The sequence below is a fragment of the Saprolegnia parasitica genome, assembly GCF_000151545.1.
Source record: "Saprolegnia parasitica CBS 223.65 unplaced genomic scaffold supercont2.124, whole genome shotgun sequence".
NCBI classification, from domain to species: Eukaryota; Oomycota; class Saprolegniomycetes; order Saprolegniales; family Saprolegniaceae; genus Saprolegnia; species Saprolegnia parasitica.
In genome coordinates, this window is record NW_012156518.1 from 65,617 (window position 1) to 84,037 (window position 18,421).

Below are 18,421 nucleotides of genomic sequence, written 5' to 3' on the forward strand. Positions count from 1 at the left end.
CTGGCGCCAGCGCCCAGCCGGTTACGACACGACACACCGCGGTGGCTACATCTTGTCGCGCCCGCATTGCTGCCTGCTGCATCATTTTATAGGCAGCGAAGCGTGACGATCTTGGTGCTGGCTCGTTCTGTGGTTCGAGAAGAAGATGTCGTTGATGGCGTCAAGGAGGTGGCCATGCGCGGTGAAGTAACAGGCTGTAATGTACACGGTACGTTGCCTGCATATCGCTCAGATTGCACTTGCTTCTACTGTGCGTGCAAGCTGCAACGTACGGTACAGCGACGCGTGGCTTCCACGAGTGACGGCCATCTTGGCCGGCGAGATCCGAGGGCGACCAAGGGACCGGACGTCGCGCGCACCCAAGTACCCACATTAGGAGGATCGCCTTGCTCGGAACCGGGCGGCAACACCGAACGAATTCTCGAGTAGCAATCGCCCGAGGGAGATGGTGGATTTTGATTTTGGGGCTTACTCCGCATCCCACGCTTCTAGAGGGCGCTGTGCGTGGCTACCGTCGGCCGCGCCTGTCCGCTGTAAAGGTTGGGAATGGCCCGCTGCATAAATACGACGTTGGGTTGGGCTACGCCGCGGCCTTGACCTTGGGCGCTGGCAACAACGCCGACGCGACCCAAAAAAGCGACTGGACGACCGTGACAAAGATCATGACAGGCGACAGCATCACCGTGTACGTGAGCGCCACCGCGCGGACCGCGGGCGGCGACTCGACCTTGGTCTTTGTGGGCTTCTTGGCCTTCTTCTTCAATGGCTTGGCCACTATCGGCTTGACGGCAAGGACGTCGTCGATCGAAGGCACTTGGTTCATGGCATCGGGCTGCACAACAAGCGGCACCACGGTGTCTTCTTCCAGCTCAGGCTCATGGGGCTGCTCGACGATCGTGTTTGCATCGACATCAAGGAGATCGTGGACGAGTCGAAGACCGTCGTCCGAGAGTGTCGGAAGCGCGGTAGCGAGCTGCTGCATGAAGTCGTGGAGCTGGCGCATGCGCGTGGCGTTGGACGGCGTGAAGAGCACCTTTTGCGGAAAGGGGAGCGCCGCCGCGTGCCGGTCCATCTTGACGAGCTACACTGTCGTTGTAGGCTCTGTAGGGTTGTTCGGTGTGTCATACCTGGCCAAAAAACTCGTGGAAGCGGCTGTAGCGGATCGGGACGACCCATTCGTGGCCGTTGGACTCGACGGTCGTCATGTACACCTACACGCATCCCATGACACTCTGGTCGTCGTTCTTGCATCGATGTGTGTACTGTAAACTTGCTGCCATCGTCGACCGTGTCTTCGTAGCGATGGACTGCGAGCTGCGTTACCATGGTGCTATCAGTAGGCGAGGCAATATGAAGGAATGGGCGCCATGTCGCTGCGAGCGCTGTGTTTGAATGGCCCGTCTGACAAGCCCGACGCAGCGTCGCTCGTTTTATTGGCACAATCAAAACCACGTAACAAATCCTAGTTTACCATTTATAATTTGAGCCGGCCACCTGTTACTTCCAGGTGCACATGCGCGGCGATTGGACGGCCAGCGCACAACCTCGTGTTGTGTCAACTCCAATCTTGGCAGCGCGTCTTGCCAAATCGAACCGGTGTGTGTGCTGCCGCTTACATGCAGCGTCCTCTGCTACCACTGCTACGAAGGCGCTTCCATGCAGCGCCGCACAGCAAGGCACTTCCATGCACATGGTATCTGTGGCGTTGGTTCAGATTCCACCGGCGACCACTCTCGTCTCGTCTCATTTGCCGTGCCTCGTGGTGAGCTGCCACGGTGAGCTGACGGTGAGCTGCGTTAAGATGTTAAGATGCAGAAGAAACTCGAAAGAGCCGAAGCCTAGAGGAGAAGGAGCTGGTGAACGCTGGTGGACTGGTAAACTCTAGTCTGCCGGCAGGTCATCCGTCTACGAACGATATCTTGGACAAGCTTCCACCGTGCTAGAGGTGCGTCTTTGGTTCGCATCAGCCTGTTCGAGTAACGGTAGCACGGTAATACCGGTAAGTGTTTATGCGTGTTCTGTCGAGGGCGGCCTCGTGGCAATGGATCGATTGCAAGTGACTTGCTACCTGTGATGCACCAGCCTGCACGGAAGGATGCCTCTTGCAGGGGCAGGACTCTTATTATAGAACGAAAACAGGCAACAACTCTAATGGCCCGACGCGTAGTGCTCGGGGTACTTGGCGATGTGTTCGAGCATCTCGGCCTCCTGGTCCTGCAAGTGGCGCGGCTTCTCAGCATAGACGTCCTCAAACATCGTGTCGAGGGCCGGGATGCCCTTGGCCTCGGCCTTGGTGAGCGCCGCAAGCACGCTCGAGCGCTCGGCGTCCTTGAGCGCCACATCACGCTCCTCCGACCACCAGCCTTGGTCCTATTATATGCCATGAGATCGGAACGATCTCTATGCAGCGTACGAGGAGGTAGAGCTTGAGGCGGTTCATCGGGCAGTTGGTGTCCTTCCAGTGCTTGATCTCCGAGACGGCGCGGTACCGCGTCGAGTCGTCCGACGTCGAGTGGTGGCCCTGGCGGTACGACATGGTCTCGAGCAGCACGGGGCGACCGTCGCTCAGAATCATCTCGCGCGCCTTCTTGGTCGCTTCGTAGACGGCGAAAACGTCGTTGCCGTCGACACGAATGACGGGAATGCCGTAGCCGGCGCCGCGCGACGCGATACCGTCGCCACGGAACTGGTCCTTCACGGGCGTACTGATCGCGTACCCGTTGTTGCGGGCAAAGTAGAGCACGGGGCAGTCGCGCGTCGCCGCAATGTTGAGCGCTAGCATAGTATTGGAACGTGTAGAACGAGGATGACGACGCACCGGCGTGGAAGTCGCCCTCACTGGCCGCGCCTTCACCAAAGTAGCAGACGGCAATGCGGTCTTCCTTGGCGAGCTTGAAGCCGTATGCGGCGCCGGCCGCCTACCTCTTTTGAGCCACGGTTCTTCTTTTTTGACACGGTCGTTGTACCTGGGGCAGCTGCGTCGCAAGCGGCGAAGACACCGTCTGGTAGTTGAGCTCACGCGAGCCATAGTGCACGGGCATCTGGCGACCCTTGCCGAGGTCACCTTCGTTGCTGAAGAGCTGGTCGGCAAACTGGTCGAGCGTAAAGCCGCGCCACATGAGGACACCGGCCTCACGGTACTGGGCAAACACCATGTCGCCTACGCGCAGTAATGAGATGCATCAACCATTATCCACACGTGCGTACGGGGCTTGATGGCGGCGGCGCTGCCAAAGAGCGTGCCTTCTTCGCCAAACGCCGTCATGTAGAACGAGATACGGCCCTATACATAGGCGATGAGCGCATTTGCGTTTGGACGCTGACTGTACCTGGCGCTGGGCGTCGTAAAAGACGTTGTCCATGCTCTACAAAGATCGTCATATTGGGCTGCGGCGTCGTCTCGAGAAATTGATATGGGCATATACGTTGAGACGGATCATGTGCTTGTAGATCTCGACCGCGAGGTCTTCGTCGATGCCTTCCGGAAGCGACGCGCCCGGCACGAGCTTGCCCTGCTGGTCCAAGACGCGGTAGGCCGGGATCACGTCGGCGTCCTTGGGGTCCACGACGTGGATCTTGTTGACGTACGGGACCGTCTGGCCACCCGGGAATTCGCCTATTGTGCATGAGGAGGATGAGGAGGATGATGCATGCAAGGCCGTCGTCGTACCGTGGCCGACGGTGGTCGAGAAGAAGCGGGCGGCGCGGGCGCGGGGCACGAGCGACTTGGTGAGCAAGCGGAGGGCCATTCTACGGACGTGTCGGGAATTTGTAAGTGAGCTGCGCTGGCGTGCCTGGCTGCACTCTCGTATTTAAAATGAAATCTCGCGTATTTTTAATGTGCCAAATTGCCCTTTCCACATACAAAAGGGAGAGATGCAAAGGGCAATTTCGTTTGGAACACATCATATTAATATGCGCAGCCCAGGCGTACCTCCTGGTACCCGCAGCACCTTTTTAGGCGACGTGGCATCCGTATAAACCTGTAGGAATCAATAGTCGCGCACAACGCATGGCGCCATGGAGCAAACGACAGCAGCATCCAGATAGATGAAACCTCTTAGAATGCATAGCGTGAGGTGGTCCCACTCTGACCACGGTGGCCTTGAACTTGGGGAAAATCCCCGAGCCCTATGAGACAGAAGGCACGCAGATGGTTGCCGATCCAAGGCCGTGGCTTGCTGGCGGCGAATGCCGCAGGAACGCTGCCGTCGATGCCAACGGATGGAGTGTAATCCAGTGTCGAGTCGGTTCCCGTGCCCTTCTGTCAACGGGCAACAGCACGCAAAGGAATGGCAAACTGCTACTGGCACGTTGCACGAGTGTGACTTATCTGCGGAACTGACTGGCGCACCTAGAGTCGTGGGTTCGGGCATCGAACGCCGATGACTCATGAGATTTCGAAACGGGCGCGGGAATAGAACCAAGTCCAAGTGTAGCTACGCCAATCTGGGCGTCATGGGACGGTTCCTACCGTGGTGCGATGAGTGCCACGGCCATCTCATGCGATGGCGCGCCTTTTTACTGCATTCCATTTCGACCTTTGCGACTTCGTGCCTCTAAGAACAAGTAGTCGGTGTCCACACGCTACTGCCACGGAAGCGACGCCTTGTTGGGCTTCATGGAGTAGGGTCGCAAGCTCGTGTTAATAATGTTTGCTTTACGTTGCCGAACACGTCCGAGTTCGTTGAACTCGCCAGGCCGCAAAACGATATCCTTCCTGAATGACAAGACAACTCGGAGTGCCAGAGCCGCCATGTTGGTGAGTCTTGCATCCATCGACTGCCATTGCCTGGTCTCGAGGTATGGTTGTTGTTTGGTGGAAAGTGTGTCTGTCTTGCCGAGCGTCCCGATCGATGGTAAGTATCAAGACCATAAATATCATATTTACAGCCTTGGTGGCGCCTACAACTACTTGTAAGGTCCTCGAGGTCCTCGAGCGCAACGTTCTGCCTTGTGCTCAGACGTTCGTGTGAGCCATGCTATCTAACACCTGACATCTTCCAGCGTACTCGGCCGAGTCGCCCAGCCTTTATGAGCGCTGCACGAGGTGCATTGATCTGTGCTTCCTCCGTGGCAGCTCCCAATGACGACATCCGAGCAAGCGATTTATACTGGCAACAAACCCAGCCAAGGCCATCGGTAGAGCGGTGGTCGTCGTTGGTTACTGCATTGTACGACAGCAAGACTGCGCGCTCTCGCCGTTCCGCGCCGTTTGGAATCCTAAATGGACCCAATGAAAGCCTGGTTTATCTGACAATAGGCTTTTAGTCCTAAACGGCTCCATCGAATCGAGGGGTACCCCTTTTCTTTGGGTACCACTGTTTTAAAAGAGACTGCTGCTTGCTCTCTTTTATCTATTCTATTTTTATATTTTCTTCGCCTGGAAATGGGTCCCTGTACCTTTAAATAGTTTCTTGCCCACCAGGGGGTATACCTGTCCCCCGCCGTTTGAAAACGCGAGTGGTCCACACAGCAAGCAACAGGAAGCCGCCCGCCCACCATGTCGTCCGACGAAGAAGATATGCACTCGGAAGAGGAGGAAGACGAGGAGAACGTCGACCTCTCCGAGGAAGAGGAAGAAGAGGAAGAGGCGCCCTCGAAGAAGCGCAAGGGGAAGGCCGCCGACTCGAAGAAGAAGAAGGCCAAGAAGCCCAAGTACATGAAGTTCATCGACGACATTGCCGACGAAGCGTCCGGCGACGAGAGCGAGGAAGATGGCTACGACGAAGGCTACCCGGACGAGCGGCGCTTGGCTGAGCAGGAGGGCGAGGACCTCGGCGACGAGAGCCGCCACCAGTACCAGTCGCACCGCAACCGCGCTGCGTTCAACGAAGACAACCTCTCTGCCGAGGACTACATTGAAGGCCTCAAGAAGCGCCACAAGCAGAGCCGTCGCACGAACGACGATGGCGACGTTGAGTCGGAAGAGATCATGCAGTCGGCTGTGGCGCAGCAGTCGCTTCTGCCGTCGATCCAGGACCCGCGCCTATGGGTCTTCAAGTGCAAGGTACGCTCCATGGACCGTCTGTGTGGCGATGGCTCACGAGGATTTGCATGTAGCCGGGTCGCGAACAGCACTTGGTGCTCTCGCTCATGAACAAGTTCCTCGAGTTTGAGAAGCGCGGCGAGTCGCTCAACATCAAGTCGGTCATTGCGTCCAACTCGAAAGGCTTCATCTACGTCGAGTCGGACCGCGAGCCGTTTGCCAAGGAGGCTGTGAACGGTCTCCGCGACATCCAGTCGTGGTCCATGAAGCTCGTCCCCATCCACGAAATGACGTCAGTCCTGACGATCCAGAAGAAGAAGACGCCGGTTGTCGCAGGCGTCTGGGCGCGCTTCAAGCGCGCAGGTCTCTACAAGGGTGATCTGTGCAAAGTCATTGAAATCGTCGACAACGGCCTTCGCGTACGGAGCATCGGCTTGCCTTGCGGTCGCTCATGCACGTGTCTCTAGGCGATCGTCAAGCATGTGCCCCGTCTCGACTCGTCGGTCCTGAACGGCGGCGAGCCTACCAAGTTCAAGAAGGGCCAGCGCCCGGCGCTCAAGCTCTTTGCGCCTGGCGCGGTGCACTCGTCGGACGTGAGTCGCAAGCGCCACCCGCTCACGAGTACGCTCGTTCTTGTGTACTTGTGTAAGTACAGGCCATCTCATGCGCAATGCTTAGACGAAATGATGGACGTGTACGACAATGACTGGTTCAAGGACGGCTTTCTCTACAAGGAGGTCAATATCTCGACGATGCTCAGCGTCGACGAGGTCAACCCGACGCTTGAAGAGATCAACAAGTTTAGCGTCTCGGCGGACGGTGACTCGGACAACGAGTCGTCGCACGTCTCGAAGCTCGACCTCGGCGACGTCGACGCGTGGAAGAACAAGGTCGACCTCACCAAGGGTGACACGGTGCGCGTCATCGAAGGCGACTTGATCAACCTGATGGGTGTTGTCGTGGGCACCAACTCGGGCAACGACACGGTCCGCGTCATGCCGCTCCACGAAGAGATCAAGGACACGATCCTCGACTTTCAGCTCAAGCAGCTCATGAAGATCGTCAAGGTAGATGGAGACGCGTCTCGGAATGGCGCATGACGCCCATGGTGCTAGATTGGTGCGCACATCAAGGTCGTTTCGGGTCGCTACTCGGGCGAGACGGGTACCGTCGTGAGCATCGACGAATCCATGGGCGCCCCCGTCGCCATCATCTTGGTCGACACGCAAGCCAAGGAAATCCAAGTTCGCGTCCGCGACATTCAAGAGTCGGCCGAAGTCTCGCAAGGTCTCGACTCTCTCAAGGGCAAGGAGCTCTACGACCTCGTGGCGGTACGCAACGCATGCCTTTTACATCTCGCTGCAGCATGTGCGAGTAGCTGCCGCACGGCGAAGTCGGTGTGATCACGCACGTCGGTCGCGACGGGTTTACGGTTCTGGGCCAGAACGGCCAGCCCAAGTCGATTGCGGACCAAGAAATCCAGCGCAAGCTCTTCTCGTCGCGCGTCTCGGCCCTCGACAAGAAGGGCAACCACATTTCCGTGGGCGAGATGGCGCAGGTCGTGGACGGGCCCTTTGCGGGGCAGACTGGCACGATCAAGCACATCTACCGCAGCTACATCTTCTTGCACAACAACCGCGTGGTACGTCGTGCATGCGGTCTGCGTTTCGACAACCTTTTGACCTTGGTATCTAGACGTCGAACGCTGGCATCTTTTTGGTGCGCAACCGTCAGATTGAAATTGCCGGTGACAAGGTCAAGTCGTACGCGATGGGTGCGTCGAGCTTTGGTGGGCCCAGTGGCGGCGGTCGCGGTGACATGTTTGGTGGTCGTGGCGGTCGTGGTGGTCGTGGCGACTTTGGCGGTCGCGGCGGTCGCGGTGGCCGCGGCGGCATGTCGTCGGATCTTGTCGGCAAGACGGTCAAGATCAAGCGTGGCCAATGGAAGGGCTACATTGGTATGGTCGCCGACGAAACCGAAGGCACGGTCAAGGTTGAAATCCACTGCAAGTCCAAGTGCGTTGAGATCGAAAAGAAGTTTGTCAACGTGGCCGGTGATCGCATGGGCGTGCATGTCGACGGCCGCCAGGGTGGTATGTCGACGTCGTCCAACAGCTTTACGCCCATGGTCTCGGCCACGCCGCTGCACCACGGCATGACGCCGATGGCTACGCCGCTGCACCAGCCGCGCACGCCGTCGCGGAGCTCGTACAGCTCGGGCGGTCGCACACCGCGCGACGCGTGGTCGACGCAAAACGACGACGCGCTCCTCGAGTCACACATGCCGCACGAGAAGGACATTACACACGGTACACCATCGTTACTTGATATCTTGAAAGTATCCGCAACTCAATGGGTGTCGTAGCGTCGAGCTTTGGCACGCCGTTGGAGCCGGCTGTGTCGTCCGACTTGGGCGTTGCGCCCACGTACCGCCCGTCCTCGTATGTGGCCACGCCGGGCAACAACAACAACGACATGCACAGCGTATCGACGCCGGGTATGCTCAACCCGACGACGCCGGGGTTCCAGCAAGGACCGTACACGACGCCAGGTCTGGCGCCCACAACGCCGTTTGCGGCCACGCCGGGGCTGCCGCGCAACACGATGGCGCAGACGCCGATGCAAATGCAGACGCCGTACCAGTCGCAGCACTCGTTTGGCCCTACGACGCCCGGTCTGCACAGCTCGATGCACCCGACGACGCCGGGCCTGCACATGCACCCGACGACGCCTGGCATGGTGGGCTTTACGCCCATGAACCCGACGACCCCCGGTATCTTTGGTGGGCACAAGGGCACGCCGGCTGCCGTGACACCCCATCACGGCGGCATTGGCACGACGCCGGCGCCGATGACACCCGCGGACCAGTTCCACTCGTACGACGGTGGGTACGGCCACGGCGGCATGTCGAGCGGTGGCCACGAGAGTTCGTGGCTAAGCAAGGGCGTCGTTGTCGAAGTGGTGTCGCAGGGCGAGTACTACGAGGCCGAAGGCGTCATCGTCTCGGTCTCGAACGACTCGTGTGTCTTGGACATCCGCGGCAAGAACGTGACGTTCCACATGGACAGTCTCAAGCACGTCATTCCCGAGAAGCAGGACAACGTCAAGATCTTGGTCGGTGACGAAGCGGGTAAGACCGGGTCGTTGATCGGGACGGACCCGCCGGATGGTATCGTCAAGATGGACGTGACGGCCGAAATCAATATTTTCCCGCTGAGCCACCTGGCCAAGCTGGCGATCTAGGTCAAGCGCTCATACCGACAAGAATGATGATGATGAATATACCGTGTTTGCCTACCGCTTCTGGTTTCCATCGAGGCTTGTTGTCGCTTCCATCCTCATCATGCATTTTTACCTCGGTGCATCGATCCTCCCGTGTCCACGCTGTGGTGCCAGACAGTGTGCAACAACGTATGTAGTAGCACATCACACTAAACCGCCATTCCACTTGCGCAATGGCCTCCGTTGTTGATGGAGCCAAGCCCAAGGCTACGTCTGTATACGCTTGTAGCTATGAAAGACAGTGTTTCGCGATTTCACAGGTGGCTTGGTGGTAATAACTACAAGTAGTCGACGCTTCAAGGTCCCATGAGGTCGTCGCACAACGCGACCTTGTACGCTATAGCGAGTCGGGCAAACCGAGCTTCGTTCGACCAGCCAGGAAACTGCGCACGCAAGGACACGGTGACGCGCGTGCCTGGTGCGACAAGGTGTGCGAGCATGCCTGTATCTGTGATATGCAACAAGTGCCGGCGAAAGGCCGAGCGTGCGCGAAGGTTGCGGCAGGCGTCGCGCCGCGGAATGACCACCGTCCCGTTCGGCGCCGTGACGTGCAGCTCGACCCAGCTGTGGCAACCTCGGTACGAACCGTTGAGGTGTGACGCATCCGTGGCCCACCCTTGGTCGTGCGAGTCGCACTCGACGACGAGTGCCACGCACTGGGTGCGCGTGATCGCCGGATGCTCGAGCGCAGGCACCGTCAGTTGCAAGTACGGTGCATTCGCCGGCGCCGAGACGTTGAGCGTTCTCGTCGTCTCGACTTCGTGGTAGATGGTCAGGCGGTCAAGCATCGCATTGATGGTGGCGACTGGGAGGCCTCTCGCCGCGTACGAGCACCCAAGGCGAAGCACGTCGCGCGCGGTCACGGTGCTGCGCGCCGGCAGCGCTGCGGCCGCCGTGCGTTCAAGAGGAGCCACGGTCGAAGAGTTGGCCGCATCGACAAGCCAGAGGCCTTCTGTAGCGCCAAAGCCTGGTCTGTTCTGTGCGCAGAGAGCGGCGACGTCGTGTTGACAGGCCGCGGCCAAGTCGACTTCTGAGATCTCGATTCCAAGAGTCCTCGCGAGGCGCTCGTACTTCTACATGAAAAATAAAAGTACGACCGATTCGTCCATCAATGCTTGGAAGTACGTTGGGCGTTGGCTGCGTATTGCGATTGAGCTCTTCGGTCAGCGCACGCACATCGCAGCGGGCGAGGCTCAAGTCATCGCGAAGCTGATTGCACTCGGTTTCACGCTGGGCGATGTTGCGTCGCAGGGCCGCAAGACGCGCTTGGCTCGCGGCGTCGACGTCGCGGTGCTGGGCGCGCTCCGCCTCGATCAGAGATACGCTGCGCTCGAGAGCTGTACGAAGCTCCGTGCGCTCTGCCGCGAGCTGAGAGACGCTGATGTGTAAGGTCATCAGCTGCGCTTGGTTGGCGGCTTCGACATCACGGAGCTGCGCGCGCTTGGCCTCGAGCTCGGTTGTGTGGTGTTGCAGGGCCGTACGGAGCTTGGTTGTGAGCAAGGATACACTGTGCTTTAGGGCCGAAAGCTCTTCTTGGCTGGTACCACGGAGCTGTGTGAGCTCCGTCTCTAGCTGATATGCACGCTGTTGCTGGGCCGTGAGCTGCGCTTGTTTGGTAGCGTGGGCGTACTGCAGCTGAGAGTGCGCGACCTCGAGCTCGGACACGCGGCTCTGGAGAGCCGTGAGCTGCGCTTTGTAAGCAGCATCGGCGCGACGGAGCTGCGTGCACTCCGCCTCGTGCCGAGCTCCGAGGTGCTGAACAGCCGTAAGTTGTGTTCGGTTGATGTCACGGAGCTGCGCACGCTCGGTCTCGAACTCGGATGCACGGTGTTGCAATGTCGTCAGTTGCGCTTGGTTGGCCTCACGGAGCTGCTTGCACTCGGTCTCGAGCTGGGACGTATGGCGCTTCGAAGCCGTCAGCTGTACTTGGTTGGTAACATCCGCCTCTTGCAGCTGTGTGCACTGCGCCTCAAGTTGAGACACACGCCGTCGCAGGGCTGTAAGCTGTGCTTGCTTTGCAGTATTGGCACCGTACAGCTGAGAACGCTGGGCCTCGAGCTCACGCACATGTCGTTGCTGGGTTGTGCGTTGATCTTGGTTGATCTCACGCAGCTGCGCAAGCTCGGACTCGAACCGGGATGCGCGCCGCTCAAAGTCTTCAAGCTGCCCCTGGTTGGCGGCGACGGCGTCTTGCAGCTCACCCTCGAGCTGGGATGCGTACCGCTGCAAGGCCGCAAGTCGCGCTTGATACGCAGTCTCGGCTTCGCGTCTCTCGGCACTGGCTTTGTACGATTTGGTGAGTGCTCTTGTGCACTCGTGCTGGTACTCGTTTCGGATCGCCAGCTTCTCGTGCTCGTGGACCTCTTTGAGATGCTGCGCGACGTCTGCGTGTCTTTGTTTCTCAGCGGCAAGTGCGTGTGTTAGCGACGTGACGTGGCACCGCGCGGACTCGAGCTGCGCTTCGAGCGTGGTGGTCGCGCATTGCATCAAGGCCACGTGCTCGCTGAGAGGGATATGATCGTCGAGCAGAAGCGGCCGCTGGAGGAGTGTGTGCAGCTGTCCTTGAAAGTCCTTCACGACCGCGGTCAACTGAAGCTGCTGCGACGTGAGATCCACATTGAGCGCGCCAGGCTGGTTTTGCGCCAGCTGCTGCTTGATGTCGTCGAGAATTCGGCTCGTGTCGCGTTCGTGTTGCAAGAGTGCCGTCATTTGGTCGCGCTGCTCCTGTAGCTGCTGGTGGAGGCTGGTCACTTGGCTCTGTGCGGCGCGCAGCATCGCCGCATCCTCACGCGCTTCGTTCGCCTTCTCGGCCATAACGTTTTGAACGTGCACGCATTGTCCCAGTGCGAACGTGAGCTCGGACAATAGAGCATTCGCGCTCTCCTTCGCCGGCTCGGTCTCGCAGTGCAGTGAAAGCCGCTCGAGTGCACTGCTTGCAAGCCGGATACCGTCTTCGATGCGTGAAAGGATCGATCGGACGTTGCCGTCGTCAATATCGTCGTCATCGTCGTCGGTGCCGTCGTCTGTCGTGGCGACGGTGCTACACCGCTCGTCGGCATCGGTTTCGGGATCGGGCTCCTTTGGCACTGAAGACGCCATTTCTACCGAGTCGATCGGCGTTTTGGTAGCGGCTCGGAGCCTCTCCAAGAAGCGCTGATACTCTGCGTTGGACCGCATCGCGTGGATATGCGCGGCTGTGTCCAGCGCTTCCGGTGCACCGTACAGCGCGTTGTGTAGCTCTCGCTCGAGGCTCGCAATGTAGGCTTGCAGTTGAGCCGTTTTTGCCGCCAACGGGTCGACGTTCTTGACCGCCTATAGTTGAAACAACGCACTATAGAAAATACTTGAGCGAGACGGGTCCTACCTCATTTTGGATGTTGCGAGCGCGACTGGCATACGCAAGCGTGTTGAGTGTCTCGGCCGCGTTCGAAGCGGCCGGCGAGACGCACGCACTATCAAAGACATTTGCAATCTCGTAGTTCGTAGTACTGAAAATGGACGAAGTGTACATGAAGAGCGTGCGGCTGTTTCCGCCAAGCGCGTGTTGGAGGAGCCGCGTGAGCTTGGACGAGCGGTACGGCACGTACGGTGTTTTGCAAGCAAGTGCGTTGATGACCATGCCGAGCACGAGCAGTCCGCCTGGTACAACGCGTCGCAATCCAGCTTTCATCCATTCCACCTACCGTTGATCTGGATGCCTTCCTTCTTGCGCTGCCCGTCGGACATTGTCTTGTCCAGCCTATAATGTAAAAAATGTTGATGTCACGGGAGCACAGGTCCGCAATGTAGTACCGCTCGCTACCGGCCAAGTCGACGAACGTGAGCTTTGATATGATTGACTGCGGGTCGGCTTTGGTCTTGAGCACCAAGTAAAACACCGCGTGGGATCGGCTCGAGGCGTGGTTCATCTCGGTGCTGCCAGTGATGCGCCCAGCACAACCATTGGAAAGTTGAGCGATGGCCTCTTCAGGCGTCGCGACCGCCACCTACGCCAAGATGCCGTCAAGGTTCGACCTAGGGCTAGGGTGAGATAACACCTCGCGCGCGCCGTCGATCGTGTCGATGCCGCGGAGTGTCAGCACGCGCCGCGCTCCATTTGGCAAGAATGGCGATGGCGAGAGAAGGTCGTGGATGTCTTCGCCGTAGATTTCCAGGAAGGTTACGTGGGCGACGACGGCATCGGCGTCAATCTTGGCAAAGACGTCGCGGAGAACACGCGGAAGAAGGCCCCAAGCGGCTGGGTTATGCATCCCGCTAGCGCTACTGCCAATCGTGTACGTCTTGCCGCTCGCGGTTTGACCGTAGCCCAAGATTGTCAAGTTGAAGCCTAGCCGATTCTTTCGCTGCGAAAGTTAGATCATCGGGCATAACTACCGTTGAGGAAGTGGTCGATCTTCGACTAGACGAGGAGTGTGTGAATAAAAGAGTATATAGCCTTGAAGGCGGAACGTACAATACCTGCAATGTGGTTTCGTACACTTGCGCTTGCGTGCACTGCGGCCCGAGGACGTGGTCGAACGTAAAGCGCCTCGTCGCATGCGGCGTCGAGATGGCGATCGCGCGGCGGGCGTCATCGATGACGGCCGTCTCGTCCGAGCCTGTGCCCGTGCTGACGACCTCTTGGGGCAAGAAAGGTCGAACGCGGACCGCGACCTCGATGCGCTGCTTCTTCCGACTCGCCATGTCGGGTTGTGCCATCAACCTGATCCGTGTTTTCTTCCTGCACTTTCTCGTTGAAGATACTCGACTAAATGCACCCAATGTATTTGAGTCACCGAAGGCGCGTCTTCGTGAAGCTTTTTTAGTAATCAGCCGAGTCGAAGCGCCGAGAGACTGATGCGCCGATATGGGCGTATCTCGGGCTGCAGCTTTCGCTTTCGATGCGTTGGTGGCACAAGGTGACGGCACTAAAATGCAACAGTGTGTCGAAATCCATGCAGTCGCACGCAACATAAGCTCTCGACCGCCGTTCATTTATCTATTGCCAACTGTTCGGTCATAGAAAATTGGTCATAGAACTTAAATTCAATGGATCGTCAATTGTCAATACGTGTTCTTGGAAACGGATTTGCTATTGACGACGATAAAGCCTGAATTGATACGTCGATACTCACAAACGTATCAGTTTATCGGCTTATGAACCATAAACGTTGCAGCGCCAGAATGTTTGGCTCACGGACGAAAGGAAGGAAAAGAAAAAGAGGGAAGGAAGCAGCGAGAACACTCGAAAAACAGGGTACGTGTCTATTGCGTTCACGCTAAGACGACAGAGGTCTGTGCTCCGGCCTGGGCTCCTTGGAAGTGCTCCTTTGGCTAATTAGACTTGATGTTTGTATGCTTGTTTGTATTCTTGAGCCAAACAACGATTTATGGTCCACACGATAAGCATTTTGACCAATCAGATGCGTTTTTGATGCTTACTGGCCGCGCTATCTAATTGAGTTGATCTGATTGGCCGCGCTAACTAAAATGGAATATCAAGCCATAACAGTATTTCGGGTTGATATTTTTAAATGGTGTGAGCAACATCACCGCAACCACGATCGACGCCACACAGACGCGTTAACGCAAGGCTGCACCGGTTCTTGTCGTTCTATAGCATCCTCGTGTCATGAAGATGAAGGTTTGGATGCTGAACATGGCGCATGCATGCGAATTCCAACGTTGGTTTTTCGAGGTGGCAAAATATACGCCCAGGTACACAACGGGTTTTCGCCCAGTTCGAGAACTCGGCCAACTCCGACGCGGGCGGCCATAATTGATCATGTATGTTGACTCGCCCAGCGACCTGTGTTTGGGACATGGTAGGTACTTGGGCTCTCACAGCAAAGTCGTACTGCTGAGCGTCGTTTTTCGCCGACTTGGACATCGAAATTCGAGTACAAATGTTGAGTTTTCGCAAGATCTGAGAGCGCTATCTCTCATTTATGGTAACGGATAGCATGTTACACTGACGATGGGTTCTAGAGTGCGCTACGGCACCGATATCATTATAATACACTATTCTAAGTCATACACTGTAATAGCAAATATTGGTTTCAAATAATATGTAAAATATATCGTCAATAACTCTCGCTACATAGCTCAAACGGTGACACCACATAGCGTTTCGTACTCTCCAAAGTGTCCTCTATCATCATGCCGAGTATGAGCGCTTTTGTTTTCAATCACGAATTGCGCTCAAACTTTTGCCGCCGTTGGCGTGCGGCATCTAAATGTGTCTATTTTTGGTTTTTACGGCATATGCCAACACTAAGGCTGGTAGCACTGTGGCCTCGAACGGCGACGCTGCATCAAATCTTGGCGATTGGTCTGGCTCATTGAAGACTGTTGCGTCCATGGTGTACTGCGCTGTACGATCTGCAACGTACCGAATTACAGGACTGTTCTTCCTACCGCGGAACGCCGTTGAACGACTCTTCGTAAATTCGCATCGTTCTCTCAAAGGCCGGCAGGGCAGAGAAAGTTCTTGGGCGATGCCGAGAACCGTTAGGACTTGACCGAGCATATAGCGGCGGACAGGCCGATGCGGCAAGCCTATCGTCGACGCGCAGGGACATGGCGTTATATATGGACGTTGAGTTTTATCTGGACAGCGTCAACCTCGTCACGGTCTAGCAAAATATCTGCGCGAGGCCAAGATCATCGCGGCGCCAGGCTCTGCCTTTCTTTGTGACGCCCAATGGCGGCGGGCGTTGCATGTTGCTCTTCCTTAAAGGCATGCGATCGGCGCGCGCCTGTGCCGGCCATTACAGCAGCACGAGCGCCTTGACATTGACCGGGTGCGACATCTCGGGTTGGACGATGCAGCAGATGCGCGCATGCCGCCGCTGGCCGTGTGATCAGTCGTGGTCATGACATACAAGCGACACCGTCAAGACTGGCGTCCTGCAAAGTCCTTAGATCGCTTTCGGAAGCTGCACTGCAGGCTATTCTGTCCGGGTCCGGACAGTCCGGGTGTCCAGATAACCAAATAAAACACCTGGACAGTCCCGGCGTCCAATTATATCCTGTTCAAAAACAATCGGATACTGCTATTCACTGTCTCTACGCTCCAAATTATTGCTACCTCAATCAACAAACAAAAAATTCGCCGCCTTTCAAAGCACCGTAAAATAGCTCGCTGAATACCAACTCCCGTGAATTCACTCCTTTTACAATACATGCAATCCACTCCTTTTACAATACATGCAATTCACTCCTTTTTACTATACATGCACTCAATTCGACGCAATATTTATTGAAAAACTATTCTCGGCAATAAAATGGTCTTTTGGGTGGAAATATTTTAAACGTTGCTATTTAAATAATACGATACGCTTTTTGTCGTCTCTCGAGAGAGCTTGATGCGTCGAATCGGAGGGTCAATTTGGGTTGGAAGGAGCTAAATAAAAAATATCGCGGTGGCTTGACTCCCCGTACTAATTTTTTGAATGCGTTCAAGGCGATCTCTGCTTCCACAAGGCGTTGTATTTTTCAACCCATTTACACGGGCTACAAATTCGAAATGGCCATAAAAGGTCACATGCATATATTTTTTTCAACCACTGCTCATCTTGAAATTTCGTGGTGTGTTTTTATATGCTGCAGCATGGTCTCCTCGAAATGAGCACACGTAACAAACGTATGGAAGGTGTATTTCGTTTGGGATATGAAAAGGTAGGAATTGGTCTCGATTGCTCATGATATAGGAGTCCGAAAAAGGCACTGAGAGGACGTATTTTATAGCAGTGGTTGGGCTTGGACAGGTGCAAAAATGGAGAAGCAGGGTATCGATCCCTGTACCTCGCGCATGCTAAGCGCGCGCTCTACCATTTGAGCTACATCCCCTTTTTTATACAATAGAGGCTCTAAAAACGCAGCCAGTCATTGTCATGCAAATCTACGATATTTTATCATTCTTTTTTGCTATTTACTATTTATACTGCTATTCACTGTCTCTACGCTCCAAATTATTGCTACCTCAATCAACAAACAAAAATTCGCCGCCTTTCAAAGCACCGTAAATAGCTCGCTGAATACCAACTCCCGTGAATTCACTCCTTTTACAATACATGCAATCCACTCCTTTTACAATACATGCAATTCACTCCTTTTACTATACATGCACTCAATTCGACGCAATATTTATTGAAAGACTATTCTCGGCAATAAAATGGTCTTTTGGGTGGAAATATTTTAAACGTTGCTATTTAAATAATACGATACGCTTTTGTCGTCTCTCGAGAGAGCTTGATGCGTCGAATCGGAGGGTCAATTTGGGTTGGAAGGAGCTAAATAAAAATATCGCGGTGGCTTGACTCCCCGTACTATTTTTTGAATGCGTTCAAGGCGATCTCTGCTTCCACAAGGCGTTGTATTTTTCAACCCATTTACACGGGCTACAAATTCGAAATGGCCATAAAAGGTCACATGCATATATTTTTCAACCACTGCTCATCTTGAAATTTCGTGGTGTGTTTTTATATGCTGCAGCATGGTCTCCTCGAAATGAGCACACGTAACAAACGTATGGAAGGTGTATTTCGTTTGGGATATGAAAAGGTAGGAATTGGTCTCGATTGCTCATGATATAGGAGTCCGAAAAAGGCACTGAGAGGACGTATTTTATAGCAGTGGTTGGGCTTGGACAGGTGCAAAAAATGGAGAAGATCGATCCCTGTACCTCGCGCATGCTAAGCGCGCGCTCTACCATTTGAGCTACATCCCCTTTTTATACAATAGAGGCTCTAAAAACGCAGCCAGTCATTGTCATGCAAATCTACGATATTTTATCATTCTTTTTTGCTATTTACTATTTATACTGCTATTCACTGTCTCTACGCTCCAAATTATTGCTACCTCAATCAACAAACAAAAAATTCGCCGCCTTTCAAAGCACCGTAAAATAGCTCGCTGAATACCAACTCCCGTGAATTCACTCCTTTTACAATACATGCAATCCACTCCTTTTACAATACATGCAATTCACTCCTTTTTACTATACATGCACTCAATTCGACGCAATATTTATTGAAAAACTATTCTCGGCAATAAAATGGTCTTTTGGGTGGAAATATTTTAAACGTTGCTATTTAAATAATACGATACGCTTTTTGTCGTCTCTCGAGAGAGCTTGATGCGTCGAATCGGAGGGTCAATTTGGGTTGGA

At 55.4% G+C, this 18,421-nt stretch overlaps 4 protein-coding genes and 2 non-coding genes across 6 annotated transcripts; 1 reads left to right on the plus strand and 5 right to left on the minus strand.

The window, feature by feature from the left end:
* Positions 1 to 425: 425 nt before the first annotated feature.
* On the minus strand, positions 426 to 1,205 carry SPRG_14334 (hypothetical protein; the record flags this gene model as incomplete). The annotated part of the gene is made up of 2 exons (XM_012353462.1): positions 426 to 1,081; positions 1,128 to 1,205. 2 exons carry the CDS (start codon positions 1,203 to 1,205, stop codon positions 581 to 583), a joined length of 579 nt encoding a protein of 192 aa, XP_012208852.1. The 3' UTR covers positions 426 to 580.
* An 879-nt stretch (positions 1,206 to 2,084) lies between these two features.
* SPRG_14335 (hypothetical protein) lies at positions 2,085 to 3,767 on the minus strand. Its single transcript, XM_012353463.1, has 8 exons — positions 3,671 to 3,767; positions 3,426 to 3,616; positions 3,330 to 3,365; positions 3,208 to 3,283; positions 2,967 to 3,160; positions 2,819 to 2,918; positions 2,414 to 2,775; positions 2,085 to 2,370 (listed from the first exon to the last, which is right to left on the minus strand). The coding sequence occupies exons 1-8, from the start codon at positions 3,747 to 3,749 to the stop codon at positions 2,149 to 2,151; spliced, it is 1,260 nt and encodes a 419-aa protein (XP_012208853.1). The 5' UTR covers positions 3,750 to 3,767; the 3' UTR covers positions 2,085 to 2,148.
* Positions 3,768 to 5,437: 1,670 nt separating this feature from the next.
* Positions 5,438 to 9,290, plus strand: SPRG_14336 (hypothetical protein). Its single transcript, XM_012353464.1, has 8 exons — positions 5,438 to 6,010; positions 6,064 to 6,408; positions 6,457 to 6,610; positions 6,668 to 7,056; positions 7,105 to 7,320; positions 7,368 to 7,631; positions 7,685 to 8,297; positions 8,354 to 9,290. Exons 1-8 carry the CDS (start codon positions 5,504 to 5,506, stop codon positions 9,229 to 9,231), a joined length of 3,366 nt encoding a protein of 1,121 aa, XP_012208854.1. The 5' UTR covers positions 5,438 to 5,503; the 3' UTR covers positions 9,232 to 9,290.
* A 276-nt stretch (positions 9,291 to 9,566) lies between these two features.
* On the minus strand, positions 9,567 to 13,953 carry SPRG_14337 (hypothetical protein; the record flags this gene model as incomplete). Its single annotated transcript, XM_012353465.1, has 9 exons — positions 9,567 to 10,343; positions 10,396 to 12,582; positions 12,635 to 12,722; positions 12,780 to 12,909; positions 12,954 to 13,009; positions 13,063 to 13,256; positions 13,308 to 13,597; positions 13,645 to 13,669; positions 13,729 to 13,953. 9 exons carry the CDS (start codon positions 13,951 to 13,953, stop codon positions 9,567 to 9,569), a joined length of 3,972 nt encoding a protein of 1,323 aa, XP_012208855.1.
* Positions 13,954 to 17,027: 3,074 nt separating this feature from the next.
* SPRG_30185 lies at positions 17,028 to 17,100 on the minus strand. The gene has a single exon. It is a non-coding gene; the product is annotated as a tRNA-Ala (tRNA).
* An 807-nt stretch (positions 17,101 to 17,907) lies between these two features.
* On the minus strand, positions 17,908 to 17,980 carry SPRG_30186. Its single transcript has one exon. It is a non-coding gene; the product is annotated as a tRNA-Ala (tRNA).
* Between the last annotated feature and the right edge of the window lie 441 nt (positions 17,981 to 18,421).